Source organism: Alligator mississippiensis, chromosome 4 (assembly GCF_030867095.1).
Source record: "Alligator mississippiensis isolate rAllMis1 chromosome 4, rAllMis1, whole genome shotgun sequence".
NCBI lineage: Eukaryota > Metazoa > Chordata > Crocodylia > Alligatoridae > Alligator > Alligator mississippiensis.
The window spans coordinates 212280038-212298708 of NC_081827.1; the positions used below are offsets into that span (position 1 = coordinate 212280038).

The 18671-nt window shown below is 39.6% G+C and overlaps 1 protein-coding gene across 8 annotated transcripts in view; it reads left to right on the forward strand.

The window, feature by feature from the left end:
* The window catches only part of SLC25A12 (solute carrier family 25 member 12), an 89635-nt gene that overhangs the window by 4572 nt on the left and 66392 nt on the right, over positions 1 to 18671 (forward strand). For 4 of the 8 annotated variants that reach the window (XM_019480309.2, XM_059727283.1, XM_059727284.1 and 1 more), the window contains exons 3-5: positions 5659 to 5684; positions 6214 to 6356; positions 18084 to 18199. In XM_019480309.2, coding sequence (XP_019335854.1) covers positions 6247 to 6356; positions 18084 to 18199 — 226 coding nt within the window. In that variant the 5' untranslated portion in view covers positions 5659 to 5684; positions 6214 to 6246. Of the gene's footprint in view, positions 1 to 5658; positions 5685 to 6213; positions 6357 to 7861; positions 7952 to 9170; positions 9271 to 18083; positions 18200 to 18671 lie in introns of those variants that run through there. The other 4 variants (XM_006265903.4, XM_014599399.3, XM_019480311.2 and 1 more) reach the window with 3 other exon arrangements.

Here is an 18671-nt window from a genome sequence, read left to right on the forward strand (position 1 = left end):
GATCAATTTGGTAGGATTAAAAATCACACTCTTCAGACTATTTGGGAATTGTATGGCTTGTACATTGAAGCAGCCCCTTTTGTGTACATGTGTGGGAGACCTTCATTAACAATTAGCAGGACCCCAAATATTTAAACCTTCTTAATTTTATGCTGTGGCCTATTAATAAAGTTTATGGGCACAGAAAGAGACCCATTATGTGTCTTCATCATAATTTTACACACTACAAGAGCTCGAAGTAATTTTCATGCTGTGATGGGTAGCAGACTTTTATTTATTACTTTTTTTATTAAAATAGAATCCCAGGCAAACTTGCACAGAACATTGTACAGATATATTGTTAGTATTACAACATTTTGTGGTTTGCTCTTTGCTGAGAGTGCAAGTCCTGTTCCATGCTGTTCAGCTAAAGGGCGTGCATTCCTTCCTAAATTTGGCTTCCATTGGAAATAGACACAAGGAAAGATGTGAACTCTATTCCTTTCAGTGATCCACCTTGCACTATGGTACAGTGTGTCCTGAAGCTTTCTCCTGTTTGTGTATCCATCCAGTCCAGCTGTACTTAACTCAGATATTTTTGTCAGAACTGTTGAAGCTTTTTGTAACTTTTCATCATTTAAATACGAATAATTTGAAAGTGTAAATTATAAGAATAGTAGAAAAAATGTGTAATCTTCAAAACCATATTATAGGCTAGTGATAGAAAAATAAAGGTGTTCAATTTCTCAGTATCAAATCATTCTTTTCATGTGTTGTAAGAATCTTCTTTTGATGTGTGCTCACACCTCCCCCCTCACCACCCCTTGTTGAGACTGGTGAATTTGTGTGTCATTTACATGTATAAATAACCATTTTTTCTGTTTCATGCTCAAAGGTGCCTCCCTTATATTGTATGATGAAAAGGTCATTTGAGGCCAGGTGCTATGAATTTGTAAATACATGCCAAAAGTAAATAGCTTAGCTACTTTGTCAGTCCTTAATACGTTGGGTTGTTGCCAAGACGCGTTTTAAATATCATGACCTTCTCATGGAACTAAGAGTATCTGTCAGTTAATGACTCAGTCACATATTTCCAAAGTATTCTAAAGCTACTGTGTCTTTGTTGTAATAAAAATACATTATTTTTTAAATTAAAAACACTTAGATTAGTTTGGACCTAAAAATAGAACAAAGATTGCTCAAATGTTTGTTCAAAAGCTTGCTCAAATGTTTGTTTTCACGTGTCTTTGATTGCACACTTACAAATTAGTCCTGTTTCAGTTTTCTGTGCATTTTGTGATCTCCCATTTGCAAAATGTACTGTGGAATACATTCCTTGTAGCAGAACCATGCTACAAAATATTTTTTTATTTTTTTAAGTTTATTGCACTATATTTTTTCTAACAAAAGTGCTGCAGTGATGTTTTTAAGCATCAGACACTCTGAAACAGTAGTGAGAAATAGTAACATAAACAGGGTAGTTTATGTATTTTAATTTTTATATCTAAACAGCAATTTTTGTTCATTTAATATATTAACCCCCAGTCAGTATATGAGTACATTGTGTTACCCTTTATACTAATACAGAAAAATGTGATCCTTGCCTCCAAAATACTACTGTTTGATAAGACAACAACAGGTGGAATTCAGCAATCTAAGGATGAATGGAAAATGGGAAAATTAAGTTGCTTGATATTTTTTAATAAGATGTACAGTTAATGTTAGCCCTTTATAAAGCCACTGTTGATCATTTAAGTAGCAATGTTTAACTTTTTTTTTTTCTCTTACAGTCCCAAACTACTTCTCATACCTCTTCTAAAGCCAAAAGCTCTGATTTTTCCTCTTTACAGATGTGGAAACCTTCATTTTCTATGATAACTTCTGTGATACAGTCATGGGTTAGTTAGTCAAATACATTGTCAACTCCAATGTCAGCTCATTAAAAAACAAACATACCAACAGTAAAGGTGAAAGACATTCAGTTGTATTTAGCTGTAGTATAACTGGTTCACACCAGAGCTACTGTAGTTATTGCAGTACTCAGTCTGTCAGTTTTATATAGTAAGCCCTCAGGGTTTTTGTTGTTTTTTTTAAATGAAGCTGCTTTAGTTACCAGTATGGCAGAGAACTGCAAAAATTAAATCCACTTTATAGATGAGGCCAATTATATCTTAAATGATAGTTGGCATGCTGAAAAGAATAACAGTACTGCACTGGCTTGAGAATCATTTTAAAATCAGATGGAGAGAGAGAGACTGCCTGCTGCTTTTACAGAGGGATTTGAATTAAACTTTCTAGAATGATCTGTTCTGTCTCTGACTAGTTTGTAGGACTGTGCAAAATTTTGCCGGCAGTTTTGTTTCAACTCGCTTCAAGCTCAAAACAGCGAAATCGAAACGAAACAGAGAGCTTCGAAACAGCCTTGAAACAAAACGAGGCAAGCTGAAATGTTTTGAAATTTTCAAAGTGTTTCGAGTCTGGAAGCTCAAGCTGGGCTTGCCTGCAGGGAAACAAACTAAAATAAGGAGGGAGAGGGAAGGTGAGGGGAGAAGGAGTGCTCTCATTACTGACTGTGTAGCTGGCCAGTGACTGTCATCTTTCCCTGAGGTCTCTTCCAATCCCAGTGCTCTGGGGGAGGGATGGAAAAACTGCATAAAAGGCAGCATTGTTTGAACTGCCCTGTTTTCTGCCTTTGTGTCAGGTACTGAGCTGTGTGTTTCAGTTTTGCCTGTCAGTGTCTAGAGGTGCAGGGCCCCAGAACCCAGACTCCCCCTGTACCTATCTCCTTGACAGCTGGCAGGCTTTGTGGCTGCAGCAGGGCCTAGCAGGCCTGCAGTTTTTACCACCCTGTGCCCTAAGACAGACACAGTCAGTTGCATAAGCACCCGTGTTTTGCCTGTCAGCAGCCAGAACTGCAGGGCCCCAGAACCCAGAAGCCCTGCACCTATGTCCTCGACAGCTGGCAGGCTTTGTGGCCTCAGCAGGGGCTAGCAGGCCTGCAGCTTTCACCCTGCTGCGCCTTAACACACACACCGCAAGTTTTGCTTGTCCACGGCTTAAGGTGCAGTTTCCCCAAAACCCCTGCACCTATCTTCTTGAAACTTGGCAGGCCTTGTGGCTTCAGCAGGAGGCCTGGCATGACTGTAGTTTTGACCCTGCTGTGGCTTAACACATACATGTGACACGAGTTTTGCTTTCAAAACTTTGAGGTACAGTTTACCCAAAACTCCTCCATCTGTCTCCTTGAAACATGGCAGGCTTCATGCCCTCAGAAGGGGCTACCATTCCTGCAAGTTTCATCCAAATCAGGCCAGAAATGACAAAGTTATAGGCTGTTTCGAGCTACCCCATTATAGCCTCTGGGCAAAAGAAATGGAACAGTGGTTTTTAAAAATCTAAACGACATTTGAAACGAAACACTGTTTCATCGAAACACAAGTTGAAACGGAACGGTGCCCTTTCGCACAGCCCTGCTAGTTTGCTAAGGAAATACTTTAGCTTTAGGATGACTTATTTGTGCAAGCGCTTTTTAAAAATTCTAAATATTAAAGTGATACTGAAAAAGTGTATCTTGCCGGTGCGCTTGGAATAGAGACTGGACAATAAGGGTAAGCTTGTCACTTTAAACTGTAGTGCAGTCTAGAGCAGGGGTGCTCAACTGGCTTGCAGGTCAAATGCCATTACATCTGGCCCATGGAGATCCCCACAGATTGGGAAATTTGGTGGTGGGAGAGCAGTGGCAGTTAATATAGGTGCCCTCCCCTGCTGCCACATTTCCAAACCCCAAGCCCTGCGCAGCAGATCACAGCCACCATGTCCCCTTCTTCCCTCCCCCTCAAGCCAAAGTCAAGCCCCCCTTTCCCAACAAGGCTGGGTTAAGGCCAAGCCTACCCTGCCCTACACCACGGAATGAGATGGGGGGCCTGCTGCACCTGCCCCAGATGCCCAGTTGGGACCACTGGCCGGATCTGGTATGTGGATGGTCCAGGCACTGCTCATCTGGCCTGCCAGGGAAAAAGGTTGAGCACCAATGATCTAAAGAATCTGATCCTGGACCCCTACATATTTGGCTACTAATTTAGTAAAGTTTGAACTCCCTGTTTATAAATCTTGCACTTTAGATTCTTACGCAATTTCTTCTTTCTTGAGAAAGGCCCTTACATTTCTCTATGTGCTTATGAATTAAGTTTTTACAAATCCAGTTATGCCAGCTTGGACTAATTCTTTCATAAAAATCAAAATAAAGATTTTTCAGAAAAAAGACAGATACCAAGTAGTGCCCTCGGATTTGTATCTTAGACAAGTGGTTCCTAAACTGATTCATGTGGTAAGTCATCTGTGGATGTCACAAGACTCCATTTCCCTGGTAATGGGATATGGTGGTCCGCAAAAAAAATGTTGAGCTTTGACAGTGGTCCATGGGTATAAAAAGTCTGAGAACCATTACTTGAAAGAAACACTCTTAAGTAGATTTCTGTGCTGGAATTTTCTGCAGTTGGAGACATACATCCAGATGAATTAGTCTGCACTGGCAAACCTTTCAAGAAATACCTGTGAATTTTTTTTATTTATTTTTTTTAAAAAGCTTGTAGTCTTGGATCTTGTGAAATATGGTATTTGTTCTGCGTGGAAATTAATTTGATTAAGAACTGTGGTGAAACAAAAGAACATCATAGGAATTCAAATCCTTTCGTCCAGTTGTCCTGACTTGGCAGTCTGGTGAGCTGGAACTCTCTTGTGAGCTGCCATCTTGTGTTTCAGAATGTAAGCTAAGGATTTATTATTTCTAAATGAAAGTTCTTATGGTTGCAAAAGTAACCTTCAGATCCTCCAGAAGAATCGCAATAGGGTTTTTCCAGCTGATATTGGCTGATAGCTTCCATGTATACAGAGCACATAAAGATGGATGATCATATTCAATATCTCTATTACCTGTTGTGAATGGCATCTCATTCTAGCATCTCACTGAGGGGCTCAGTTTCTGGATGGAGCTTTTGGCAATAACTTTTTTCCTTTGGCAAAAATAAACTGATTTTAATTTAATTTGATTTGATTTTTAAATTTAGATGGGGTTCTTAACAAAATGGCACAAATGGGTATTAAAAAGTAGAGACTGAAAATATGTAATTTAAGCATTACAGTGTCACAAGCTGAAATATTTACTGACAGAATAAACTTGGCTCAAAATTCAGGCTTTTCAAAACCAATACAAATATTTTCAATGATACCCCTGCAGTGATTTATAATCTAATTGTTGTGAAATTGGCTTGCAGGTCCCCACACTGTCCATTCACGTGCATGCAAGTACTATAAAGGCTAATATGAAAACAATTACTATGGATCTTTCTTATTGGGATGAAAGTATAACACTGGCACATAGATTAAACAAAGTATTTGACTCTGTTAAATGTAACTGATCAATTCTAAGATATGGAGCAGTTTTCCTGTGAGAGTTGTAAGAATAATGAATGAATAATTTCTGAAAAAAGACATTTATAGAATTATTAATCAAATAGATGACGTCTCAAATTTGGGAAATAAAAGTATTTTCAATAGCATACTGTTTAAATAAACTTTTTTCAGGTATGTGTCAATTTTTTATTTCAAGAAGGTTGGGAGATGAAAACATTTTAATAATGCTGACAGAATAGAACATTTGATTTTTTTTTCTTCATTTAGAAATGTTATACTGCAGATTATAAAATGTAAGTAAAAATCAAAGCAGAATATTTTGTCCAGAATCAAATTTTAAAAAAATTGATTGAACAAGAAATGTCAAGATCTTTGTTTTCCAATCCATAACAAAAATGAATTTAGAAAATGTTGCATTTTCAATAAAATAAAGATTTTTCCCAAAACTCTAATATCTGCTATTTAAGAATGCATTTCTGATTGCTATTTTAGTGGTACTGAAAATGTAGCATTGAAATTTTGTTGATTTACACCACAACTTCAAATGGGAATTTACACAAATACTCAGCTGTTTCAGCAAATTTATAACCTACTTTTTGTTAGAGCATGTTGGCTTATATGTAAATCCATTATTTGTTGCATGCAGTCTGATTGACGTAAGATGTCTAGTTTATCAATATTGTTTGTTTTAATAGAAGCCTTTAATCATAAAGCAATTTATTTTGAATGTGTTTTCTTAAAGCTGATAATTAACTATGAGTCCAATAATCATTAATACTTATCAGTATCTGAATGACTTTTTCATTTTGTTTCTTTATCTAGTATACCAGTGTTGAAAAGGATGGAGAGCGTTACATGACACCAGGAGATTTTGTGCAAAGATACCTTGGACTGTATACAGAACCAAACTATAATCCTAAAACAATTCAATTATTGGCAGGAGTGGCAGATCAAACAAAGGATGGGTGAGAATTTTGCTTTCCATTAGAATCTTATGATTTGCTCATTAATGAGATAGTAGTCCAGATTAATTTATTGCTGTTTAAAAATAAAGTATTAGTCTTTTGGTTATGCTTTGAGGTTGCTTGTCCATCTTACACTTGAGATGTTTTCAAATACAATAGACCACAACATTTGTTTCATGGCAGGAAGAATATGAAGTTCAAGTCTAAAAGGTTTACGATGCTTTTCAAGTGAGGATTTTTTTTGGAAGTTGACAGTAGCTACAAATAAGCACATCCATTTCTTCATGATTGCTTTGGAGGAGCTACTTCACACTACATTCCGGTCCATGGTTAAAGACTGTAAAGTCTTTATTGTTCATAATTAAATACAGGAAAATGGAACAGATGTCATGTCATTTCTGTAGTGTGCACTCTTTAACACCCCACTAACACCACTATGTACAGATGAAACAACTGAGGACCTCTTAAAAATGCTATCTGTTAGGCAAGGGAGACACTAATCACTGTATGTAGAGAGAAAAGTATTTGTCTAATCAAGATAAGGTCATATAGCACAAAGCTATTTAAGCATTGCTTATGGGTAATATTCTTTGTTTTTAACTAATTTACAAAATGTCCACTATTTTAAGATGTTACCTTTTAACCCGCTTTGCTTCAAAGCAGCCTGGCCTACTTGCTCTTCTCTATTGCTATATACAACTTCCAACTTCAGCATTTCATTGTAGCAAGAAGCATAGATGTAGTCAGATGAAGTCAAGAGGTTAAGATGCATCAAAGCAGAGGTCAAAAATACCACCAGAGAGGAGTGGGTATTTTTTAGAGAAGAGATGGAAGGCTGCTATTAAAACAGAACACAATACATCTTTATAGATAAATCTTGTTTGTTTGAAATTGAAAGCTTCTTAACTTGGTTTTGAGAGTCTAAATCAGACCCTTGACACCACTTAAATGTTTTTGTTTTCCCTTATTGTAGTGTGTTAGAATTTTATTATATTGCACAGTGCCCTAAGCAACTGTGTCAACATCTATACTTTGCAAATAAAATTACAGTTATATAAAACGTGTGTAATTTGTACTGAATGGCAAAGTTAGGATTTCCTCTTCATTGCATTGCTACATGACTGTTTAAATAATATTGAAGGGTGTTGGTTGTAGCTGTGTTGGTCTAAGGACATAGGTAGACAAGGTTCTGTCTAAATAATATTGCAGCATTTCTCCTTGGAGTCTTAAGGCACATCTGATAACCCAGAGAAATGTAATTTACTTTCTGTGGCATATGGATATAATCTGTTGTTAGCAATATAACTGTAAATGACATTTGCTATTACATTTTAAAATAGTCTATTATAGACTACTTGATAAGTAAGCCAAACAAATGTTTGATATCTTGCTTTTTCCAGCAATTTTCATTGCCCTTTAAAAATATGAATTTCTTTAGAGAGTGTTTTTATAAAAAGGACCTTTTTGTACAATTAAGAATCAAGAGTTTCTTTCATTTCTTATAGCTGACCCTTGGACTGAAAAATGCTTATCTTCTGCTTTCTGTTTTGCATATCTTTCTGTTTGGATAGTACCGTTGGAAGCAAGATCAATGGGTAATTTACTATGCAGAGTTTGAGTTTTTGCAGGGACGGAAGAGAAGTAGCTGAGATTTGTTAACATGCTCAGATTCCAAATTTCAGTTACCTGCCGCTAGTTCTTTTTGCCTACTGCAGAGAAGCAAGAACTCCATTACTTGATAGTGGATTAAGCTGTACTCTTACAATATCAATAAATACAATTTGCATTTATTGTTCATATGATTGATTGGTTGTTGCAAATAAATCATCAAGCTGAATTTTAACAAAGCATACATTGAAACGCCCAATGTCAGAAGGCAAAAATGGAGTTTAAAAATCTACTTTAAATTTGGTTATAGTATCCTTAAATACCTTTGATAATCTTTTGTGTTGGATTATTTAACATGAAAATTTGAATTTCAAAACAATCTTACCTAAACTTAATTTTTTCAGATTTACTTGTATTAGCCTTCTTTCAGTCCTTTCCTTATACCTCTTGACTTCCACTTGCTACTGAAGCAAGTAATGTTCGCTTGCTTGAAGTCCTGAGTTGAAAAGGTTTGGAAAAGAGCTTGTTTTTTTCTTTTATCATAATCCAAAACCAATGGGAGAGAGGAACTAAGTTAAATTTGTTTCATTTCAGAAATAGTAGCATAAAATCTTAATAGGGCCACAAATGGAAATATATTCAATCTCTGTTCAAGCAAACTCTAAATTAAATCATCATTCCATTGATTTGTATTGGTAGAATTATGTGACTGTTTACACAGCTTCAGACTATTCTGTGCTTAGTTTCAAATTGTGTTTATAACAGCAAGGAATTAACAAAATGTAGCCAGGAATAAATATGATGAGGGAACAGAAAAATGGAGGATAAGAGTGATATATCTGTATTTGTACTGGGTATATGAAATTGTAACTTGATTTTTAGAAAATCAGTAAATTGTAATCATGTAAACTATCCTAAATGTGAAATTGGAGTTATAAAATTTCAGAATAATCAATTTAAGCATTGTAAACTGGCACATGATGATGTTGAAGTGTTGTGTGATCTGGAAGACAGAATATTTGGACAGTTATCTAGAGTGTACTTCTCTGAAGTTTCAGATCTTTATTTCACTTGTTCTGTCCTCATATTAGAAACATCATTATTTTTTCTCCTGACTTTCTTTCTAGAAATTCTTTATAGCATACTTTACAAGCTTAAACATTTTATACCAAGATGTAGTCTTTGATAACAATATTATTTCTACAGGTAGTTTCATCTCTAACATGATTAATTATGTAGTCTACAACCAAATTGTGATAATATATTGCACCTTTCTGCGGATCTAAAATTCCTTTACACAGTTTAGGTAAGTATGAATATCCCTATTGTATTCAGGCATTGAGAGACAAGTCATTTATTGAGAAGATCTGAGAATTTATCTCAGGTTTCCTCGCTAACCATTAGGATAATCTGCTCTTAAATCTAGGTACTCAAGTTTTAAATAATTAAATAAGAATTAACAAGGGAAAATGGTAAAAAATAAGTTAACTTCATCACACTTGTGGAAGGAGAAATATTGTGGACCAACTTGCTTTTAGATATATTTTTGAAAGGTTTGTGTTTTGGGTTTTTATGATTTTTTTTTCTTTCTGTCCTTTTGCAATCCTGTCACTTTTTTGGAATTAATTCTGGAGCACCTGTGTCTGGCCATTATTGGCAAAGAGCTCGTTCTCTAGAAACTGCTTCCACAGTCCAGAAGTGATGGTCTTTAACTTAAGGCACAATGCAAATTTTACTTTTTGGTTTAGCTTTTTCATTATTGAATCCCACTGCTGTCATCCTGGTTCTGGTAGAAGCAGTAATTTGTTTAATGAAATCTGTTTGCAGATTGATTATATAATTGTTGTATTAGCTGTCCTGTACTATAGTCACTATATCATGTGTGGTTAAGTTGAATAACCTTTCTGATTCAGTGGAGCTCTTTCTGTTGTAACATACATACCAATCTGGTATTAGAATTTGGCCCAGATGATTGGATCCAATTCCTGTTGAATTGTACTGGGTTTTGGATGAGAAAATGAATGAGCATATCATCCTTTGTTAAAATGTCAGATTTTAGGTATCACTTGCACAGTTATGGGTGAATATTCCCTCCTATGAAAGTACCTGATCTTTCTGCACATGCTGTAACCAACTAACCATTTATATCAAAATAATTTGGGATCACAGTGTAGTGTGACTTGAGAGATTTTTTTTTTCCCTTCACTTCTATCTCATCCCCCTTTTTCACTCTTTCTGAATCTCAGTAAGTCATTCTAAAATCAGCAACATTAATCCAGAGGCATAATCATGTTTGATATAACATAGAAGAGTCTCTCTTTTTAATCTAATCTTTATTTAAAATTTGTCTGTTTCTGGTTATTTTGTCCCTGAGTGGATAATTTATAAAGGTTGTGAGTATATTTTTTAACTGGGTATTAAAGTAGGCCTGATGCTTTACATAATAAATAATGTATAGCTCTGTTGTGACACTCTAGCTTTAGATTTGACACAATGAAAGAGCTGCAAACAGCTGTGGAGGAAGATAAGAATTCTAAAAATATTGTTTACTTAAGTTTTTTTGGTGGTCTTTTAATAAGGTGGAGAGGGGATGAGAAAAGAGCAAAGAAACAATGGAAAAAATGAGTGTCACAGGGAAATGAAAGAGAAGTGGTATGTTGGTATTGTAGCTAAAGTTAAATGCTGCAAGCTCAAGGAATAAGGAAGATCAGGTAGGTGGAATCCCTGGTCACTGTTGAAATTCAGCTTCTGTTTCCTGCACTCTGAGCAAGGAGGACACCAGGAAATGTCCCTGCTAGGAAGCATCTACAGCAGGGGCAGGCAATTATTTTGGGTGGAGGGCCCCTTAATGAGTTTTGACAAGCTGTTGAGGGCTGGATTGGTAGCCCCGCCCCTTGACAAGTAAACCCCACCCCCTAGCACCATCTTGTGACCAGAAGTCCCGCCCCCTAACCCCCAACCTTTGCCACCAGAATTCTCTCCCCTTGCCCCCAGGAGTATGCCTTTCAATAAGGGGTTTTGCCATCTCAGAACCAAAAAAACCCCAAATTATATACTAAAAATTGAACATCTACAACGTTCATTAAACATTTTTAAGAAAATATTTGTCCTGATTTACATGTGTTTGTGTAGTGTACATAAAGGTGATTGCACACCTTTAAGCAATAGCTTAAAATGAAGTCTTACTCTTGTATATTGCGGGGTGCGTGGGGTGGTGGGTATAGGTTTGTAGGGGGCTGTTGGTGTATGGGTATGTGGAATATGGGGGTGTGAGTGGGGTGGGAGAGTTTGCAGGTGTGTGTGTGGATATGTGGTTGGGTATGGGGTTTGTGGGAGGCTGTGTGGGAGGGAAGGTGGCTGGGGTGTGTGAGGGAGTGTGGTGTGGGGGTCTGCTTGTATGGCAGTGTGAGGGGGGCGGGTGCATGTGTATGGTGGGGTGTGCATATGGGACTCACCCTATGAACACCTGCACATACACACACACCCTGCCTCCCTCACTTGTGCACACACACAGACATGCGCACACACAGACGTGTGCACACACCCACAAACTGCCTCTGCCTCCCTCATTGAACACACATGCATGCACACACAGTCCCTCCCTCCCTTGCTGCGCACCACATGCATGTACACACACACACACACTATCTTTCTCTCTCTCTCTCTCTCGTTGCAGGGATACACACGTGTACACCCCCCGTCCCTCCTGCTCCTGGCCCCAGGGTACTGGTGTGGGCCTCATGCTCCCACAGTCCAATGATGCAGCTGTGGCCACTTGGTCCCAGAGCAGCCATTGGGTGGGCAGGGAAGTAGTGAAAGCTGTGGCAGGCAGAGGCTTCTGGTTGGGGGAGATGGAGGTGGGAGAAGGCTGGGGGACTAGAGGTGGGGCAGGGCTGGACTGGGCCAGCATTTCTGCTGGCTTCCTCTGGGTCCTACTGCCCCTGGCTCCTGTCATCTTTGACAGGCAGCCAGGAGCAGATAAATATAAATTTTCTAAATATTTTAGGGGCCCTACGGGCTGGATAAAATAGTTTGGCAGGCCAGATCCAGCTTGTGGGCCATATTTTGCTCACCCCGATCTATAGAGTTGGATCTATAAATAGGCAATCGGATAAAGCGTAAAGTTACTTCCCTCTCTAGGACTAGGGACACAAATTACATGTAAACCAGTATAAATGATCAGAAACCGATTCAAATCTGTAACACAACAAAAATTCAGTGCGCATAAACCATTTTCAGAATGGCCGAAACTGGTTTAAGATAAACCTGGATGCATATAATATCAGACTTAACTGGTTTAGGTTAAATCAGGTTTTGAACTTCTGCCCCAGATCCCTTCCAGATTCAAGTTAACTCACAGTCCCCCAGCATGCTTCGTACCTTCCCCACAAACTTCCCCCCACAGGGTGGGTGGGCTACCTTGGCCCAAGCTGTCTGCTCCAGGGCCCCCCTGGCTTCTGGCCTGGGTCACTTCAGGCATATGGCTGCATTTCCAGAATCAAAAGTGAATGTCTGTTCAGTTGTTTATCGGATCAATCTACACAGCTTACATCAGTGGTTCTCAACCTTTTTTGTACTAAGACCCATTTTAATTGTTGATGGCTAGCCCTGACCTGCTGCCCCCAGGCCTCAGCCCCTCAATGTATGGGGCGGTGGGGGCTGGGGCAGGACAGGCCGCAAGCAGCCCCTTGAGGGCTGGAACTCTGCCAGCCTGCAAGGGAAAAGCAATGGTTTTCCACATTTTTCTCCTTTAAGGGAGAGTCCATTTTTAAAGTTTGTTGATCCATCTTTAAAATTTGTTCATGACCCTTTCAAATATTCTTGCAATGCACTTTTGGGTTGCGACCCACAGGTTGATAAATGCTGGCTTATATTAACCTGCAGAGATTGAATTGATTCAGTCTTGAGCTGTTTTGACTGTCTATACTTAGCCCTGTTGCCTAGGATCCTGTGGAAATCCCTGCAACTAACTTCAGGCTTCTTTATGGATTATCTCTTGATTCTGCCAGCTATACAGTTTATTGGTCAGGAAATTTATATATGAATAACTTTACAATACAACAGTGGCTCTCAACCTTGTTTAAACACAAGTCACCCCTTGTTAGACTCTAGCCACCCTTTGGAAAATGATCCTAGTTTTCACTTGTTTTTCAACTACAGAAAAAAAAATAGGACAATTCTTCTATTGCAAAGAACTCCAACACCACAATAGATCAGAATGTTTTTAACACTATGAATTCCTATTTGAAATCTCTCGATTTATTTTATAAATCATGTTTCCACAACTAACAGTGCTAACAGTGTGTGGCATCCCATTGCACCCCTGAAAGGATCTCAAGATATTCCCGTTGGGAATCACTGCATAGTTACAACATGAGTATTTAAGAATTAAAGGGCCAGGTCCTAATTTACCTGGTAAATGCCTTAGTGCAGGGCAAAATATGGCCTGCAGGCTGGACCCAGCTCACCAAGGTATTCCATCTGGCCCATGGCAGGTCCCTCGGCCCCACCTGGCCCAGGCAGAGGGGGCAGTCCAGGCTGTGGCATATGACTCTGGTCCCGGCACCCCCAGGCACGTGGTGGGGCAGGGCAGTGCAGCAGCTGGACTCGGTTTCCCTGAAGCCCTTGCAACAGTGGCTCACTCTGCCTGGCTGTCGCTGCCAGTCTACCCTGCACCTACAGCCAGCAGTGATGGATGGGGCAGGTGGGCAAGCTCCCCACTGCGACTGGCTCAGGACACCACAGGCAGCTGGGTGGATGGGATGGGGCCGTAGATGGGTGGGTGGGGAGTGGCATCTGGGAGCGGGATAGGCAGGCAGGTACTGGTGTCAGGATCATGGCATAGTAGTGACAGCACAGGGCCAGGGCCTGGGGCAGAGCCACAATCTACTCTCCATATGTCCCTGCCCACAGAACCAGCAGCCATTGTAGGGAGGTGTGTGGAGCGGATCGTGGCTCTGCCCTGGGCCCCAGCCCCATGCTGTCACCATCCCACTCTCCGACACTACTCCCCACCCGCCTGCGGCCCCATTTCCTGATTCTATTCACCCAAATGAGTGTGCTGTGCCTGCAGGGGTCCTAGGCTTGTCTCCATGGAGACCCCTCCTGCCTGCCCTCTCAGTCTGGCATTTCAGCTGGTGGGTGTGGGGTGGATAGGGCTAAATAGGATCAACTGCCCTCACCCCCGGCTGGGTCCTCACCCCTACACCTAGCCTGCAACAGCTCACCAAAACTCCTTAAGTGGCTCTCCAGACCAGATAATTGCCTGCCCATGCTTCAGTGGGAACCTATTCCACCAATCTCAATTCCCTGATAAACTATTAACTTCTTTCCTTTTGTAACATGCCATCATCTTAACCTTGAGGCTAAATAAAAAATGCATAACAGAAGAAGTACTCACCTTTTTTTTTTTTGCTTTAAGAATGTTTCAGGGACGTGAGCAAGGTGGAATAGAATTGGTGGATAAGTTCACTCAGGCACCTAATGGCTAGGGACAGACATTACACATAAGCTTGTTTAAGTTATAGAAACTGGTTTAAACCTGTAACAGAACAGATGTTCAGTGCACATAAACTAGTTGAAAATGGTTGAAACCGGTTTGAGATCAACCTGGTTGAAGGTAGTATCAGATTTAACTGATTTGGGTCAAACCAGTTTATGCAATATCTGTCCCAGACCCCTTCATGGTTTAAGTTAAATCAGAATCCTCCAGCAGCTCAGATGTTTTGCAACTCTGGGCATGGTTCTGCTCTCTGCTTCAGCCCAGCAGGGGTGGCCCCTCCCCCATGGGTGACTGGTGCCTCCTAATACAGGATGAGCACCAGCCGCCGATTGCCGGCTGGGGCGGGGTCCCCCAGCAGCTGATCGTCAGCAGAAGTGCTGGCAGCAAAACTGGAAGTGCAGCACGGACTCTTGGGGGGGGCACGGATGATCTCAGGGGATGCACATGCACCCCCTGTGCATTGCCAATGCCTTCCCTTTTGCTCCCTGGCTGGAGCTCCAGCAGAGACTGCAGGTACAGCGGGGTCTGCCTGGCTTCCTCCTGCTCCCCACCCCATCCCCCTCACCACTCCCGGCTCAAGCAAGGATTCCCTCCTCCCCTCTGCCTTACAGAGACGCCTATCAACATTAGCTAGCATACCACATGCTGGCTACAGTCCGTGCTGTGGCAGACAGGACAAAGGCAGATGGGACATTGTTGGCTTACAGCTCTTAGGAGGTAATCAACAGGTAGCTGATAATGTCCTTCTGTTTCTTCCTTGGAAAAAGTTGTTTAGAAAGAGCTTGAACTCATGAGAGAGGCTTTGTTTTGTTTGATGGGCTGATACATGCTAACAACTCCCTGTGTAACTCCCTGCTGTGTAACTCAATGCTCTGTTATCAACAGTGAGGGGGGGAACCCCTCCCTAATCAGAGCGTCCTGCCCCACGGCCCCCCCTCAGCTCAGCATTGTGGAAAGGATGGGAGGGCTGCTCTAGCACACCCTGGTTTCTAGCCTGAGCGACTACAGACATGTGCCTGCATTTCCTCAGTCCAGAGGGGATATCTATACGGTTACAAACCGGTTGAGCCTCGCCAGGTTAGACTAACCTGCAAAGATTGAATCAATTCAGGCTCAGGCTTTTTGAATGTCTGTCCCTAGCCAATAGGTGCAATAAGATCTGGTCCACCACGTATATAGCTGCCTAAAGGTTTTTTTCTTCAGAGAATAACATCTAATCTACCCATTTTATCACTAATAAACTCCTTATTTTATAGAGATGGACAATAATTTTCCTTTTGGGTATGACTATCTGCATTGGAATCTGCATAGTTTTTGCACCCATTTTGATTTTTAGGTTAAAAACTGATAAACGGAACTAAGGACCTTGTTATTCCAAAATCACCACAATTTTTGTAAATAGTTAAAATGATAGTCTGTGATAGAAGTGTTGATGTTGTGATTTTTTTTCCATTGTATTCAGTGGTGCATAACGTATGAAGATTCTACTTCAGTGAGAAAATGGAAATTGTGATCTCGTTATACATCTTTTATTCTCATTTGAGCATGTTTGAGCAAGACTAGATGAACTAATGGCTACTAGGGCCTAATCAGTTAAACTGTGTTCTAAATTATACATTTGTCCTACAGAGGTTTTCAGAAATGACAGCCTCTGTGCAAAATAACAGCTACACACTAGATACACCCTTCTGCATCAAGAGAATACTTACATTGACAGTCTGCAGATATGTTATGCATGTTAATTGCATCTATTGCACTGAAATAATTTTTGTGTATCTTAAATTAATTTTAGAGATTTAAAATGAAATAAAAACTTTTAACTGATATAAATACAAAATAGATATAAGTTAATTATAAGATTTGATAAAATTGTCCTAGACACACAGGACTGGAAGGGACCTCTTGGATCATTGAGTCTAGTCCTCTGCTGTTGCAGACAGTGTCACATTTCTTTTGTGAATTTATCAAACTCCTTCTTAAAAGCAGTTAGAATTTTATTTTATTTTATTTTTTTTGCATCCACAAGTCTGACTGGAAGGACATTATGGAACTAGATTATTCTAATGGTCAGAAACTTTTTTCTAATTTCCAGCCTCAATTTATTCCTGGCCAGTTTGTACCATAAATTCATGTGGCAAGAGTAGTGTAACTAAGGCAGTGCAACTGGAGCAGTAGCCCCAAGTGCTGCCTTGGCAGGCAGGGGAGCAGAAAAATAGCAGCTGCTGTTGCAGCTGTATGATCGTGCCAGCAGCGTGGCAGCAGCTGGAAGTTACTACTACCTCTGTACATAGCAGCTGCCCAGAGTGCCCAGCTGACTTGTTACGCCTCTATGTGCCAACATTATTCTTTAATTTAAATAGTTTCTCTCCCCTGTACTGTTTCCAGTCTCCCTCCTCTTCTGCAAACTAGGTTGTGCCCAGGCTGGAAGAATTGGATGGCCAGCATTTCTATAATTGATTAGTCATCAGTAGCCTATGTTTGTTTGGTGTGGTTAGCTATAGGAATTTACAGGATTTTAGGACCTCTTTTTTGACTGAAGCTATATACCTAGGGTTGGTTGGCTCCTTTACTCTGCTTAATGTTTTCTCTCTCAACACATTTTATAAATAGTAGTCAAATTTGCCTTCATTCTGCTAGGAAACAGGCCAAACTCTTCTAGTCTCCTTTTCTGATAAGCTCTCCATTCTCATCCTCATAGCCCTTATCTGCACTTGCTTCAAGCTGAGATAGTCATGAACATGGATGATCTTGCCAGTGCCCTGTATAATGGCACTAGTACCTCCCTACTGGAAATAGTTGTTCTGCTGCATTCTAGAATCACATTTTCCTTTTTTGCAGCTTTATCGCATTGGCATGGTCATCCTTTTATCAACTAGTATACCAAGGTCTGTCTCTTCCTTAGATGTTTCCAGCTGATAAATTCCCAGATTTTTTTTTATAGCAAAAGTTATTGCCCCCCACAAAAAGTATATGGCCCTGCATATAAAGCTGCAGCAATTTTCTAGATATGTGATAATTTAAAACGCATACATTGAAAATTGCTGTACATATACATGTTTTGAATGTATAATTTGAAGAACAGCTGTGTAAAATTCCATCTTCTTGAAAGAATTTCAAGGTGCATTTTATATTCTGCCTTTTCCAGGCTAATTTATTTTATCTGTAAGTTGGTCCTCAAAAATCCAGTGTTCTAGTCTTGTGGTGATTTATGTTCTAGAAACGTGTGTAGTGATCTTATTAAAGGGTCTTTATTTTTGCACTACACGCACTGTATATGAGAGCTATGTGGCAGTGGCAAACCTCCAAATTTCATGTCAGCAGCAATTCTTTGTTACTTCACACCTTACAAATTCAATCAGAACAGCACTTGGAAAAATAATTATCAGGTATTAGACAGTAGGTTTGCATTGAATTGTATTTTGCTTTTATCCATATGAAGGGTAGGTAAATGCAGTTCTCATACAGATAAAGAATCAGTGTCACATAGAGGATAAGTGACTTCTACAGGGTCACATGACACTTCTTATACCTACAGAATCCAGGACATCAGTTTATTTCCTAATCCTGGATCTTAAATTCTTCTAGGAACTACTGTAACTTCTGTATTTTCTTTATAGGTTGATCTCCTATCAAGAATTTTTGGCATTTGAGTCAGTTTTGTGTACTCCAGATGCAATGTTCATTGTTGCTTTTCAGTTATTTGACAAGAGTGGCAATGGAGAAGTGACATTTGGTAAGACAATTAAAAACATTTTAAGAATTGTAGCATAAACAGCAAGAATTGTTCAAGTCAACCCCACCATTCACAAACTCTAAGTAGATATGCATCTTCAGGACAGTATAATTTCATTAAAAGATTTGTATACGTCAAACATTTCTTTTTACTTCAAGCTTTAAGATATTTACTGTCTTATTAAACCTCAGTTTTGCTTAGTCCTACAATAGATAATACAAAACCTGTTTGTTCAGGATCATCCTGAAGCAGACAGATACGTGCACATATGAATTCCTTCATTTCCCTAAGGGGTTTTTATAAATAGATTGGGATCTCCTTTTACCATCTTAAGAGAAATGAAACCAGAAAATAAAGGTGTCAATCTAATTTTCCTGTTTTGGAGGCAAATTCTTCACTAATTTGCACAGGCATAATTCCCAAATTGAACCTGTAAAAATGAAAGCAGGCTTTGGCCTTAAATTGTTTTTTG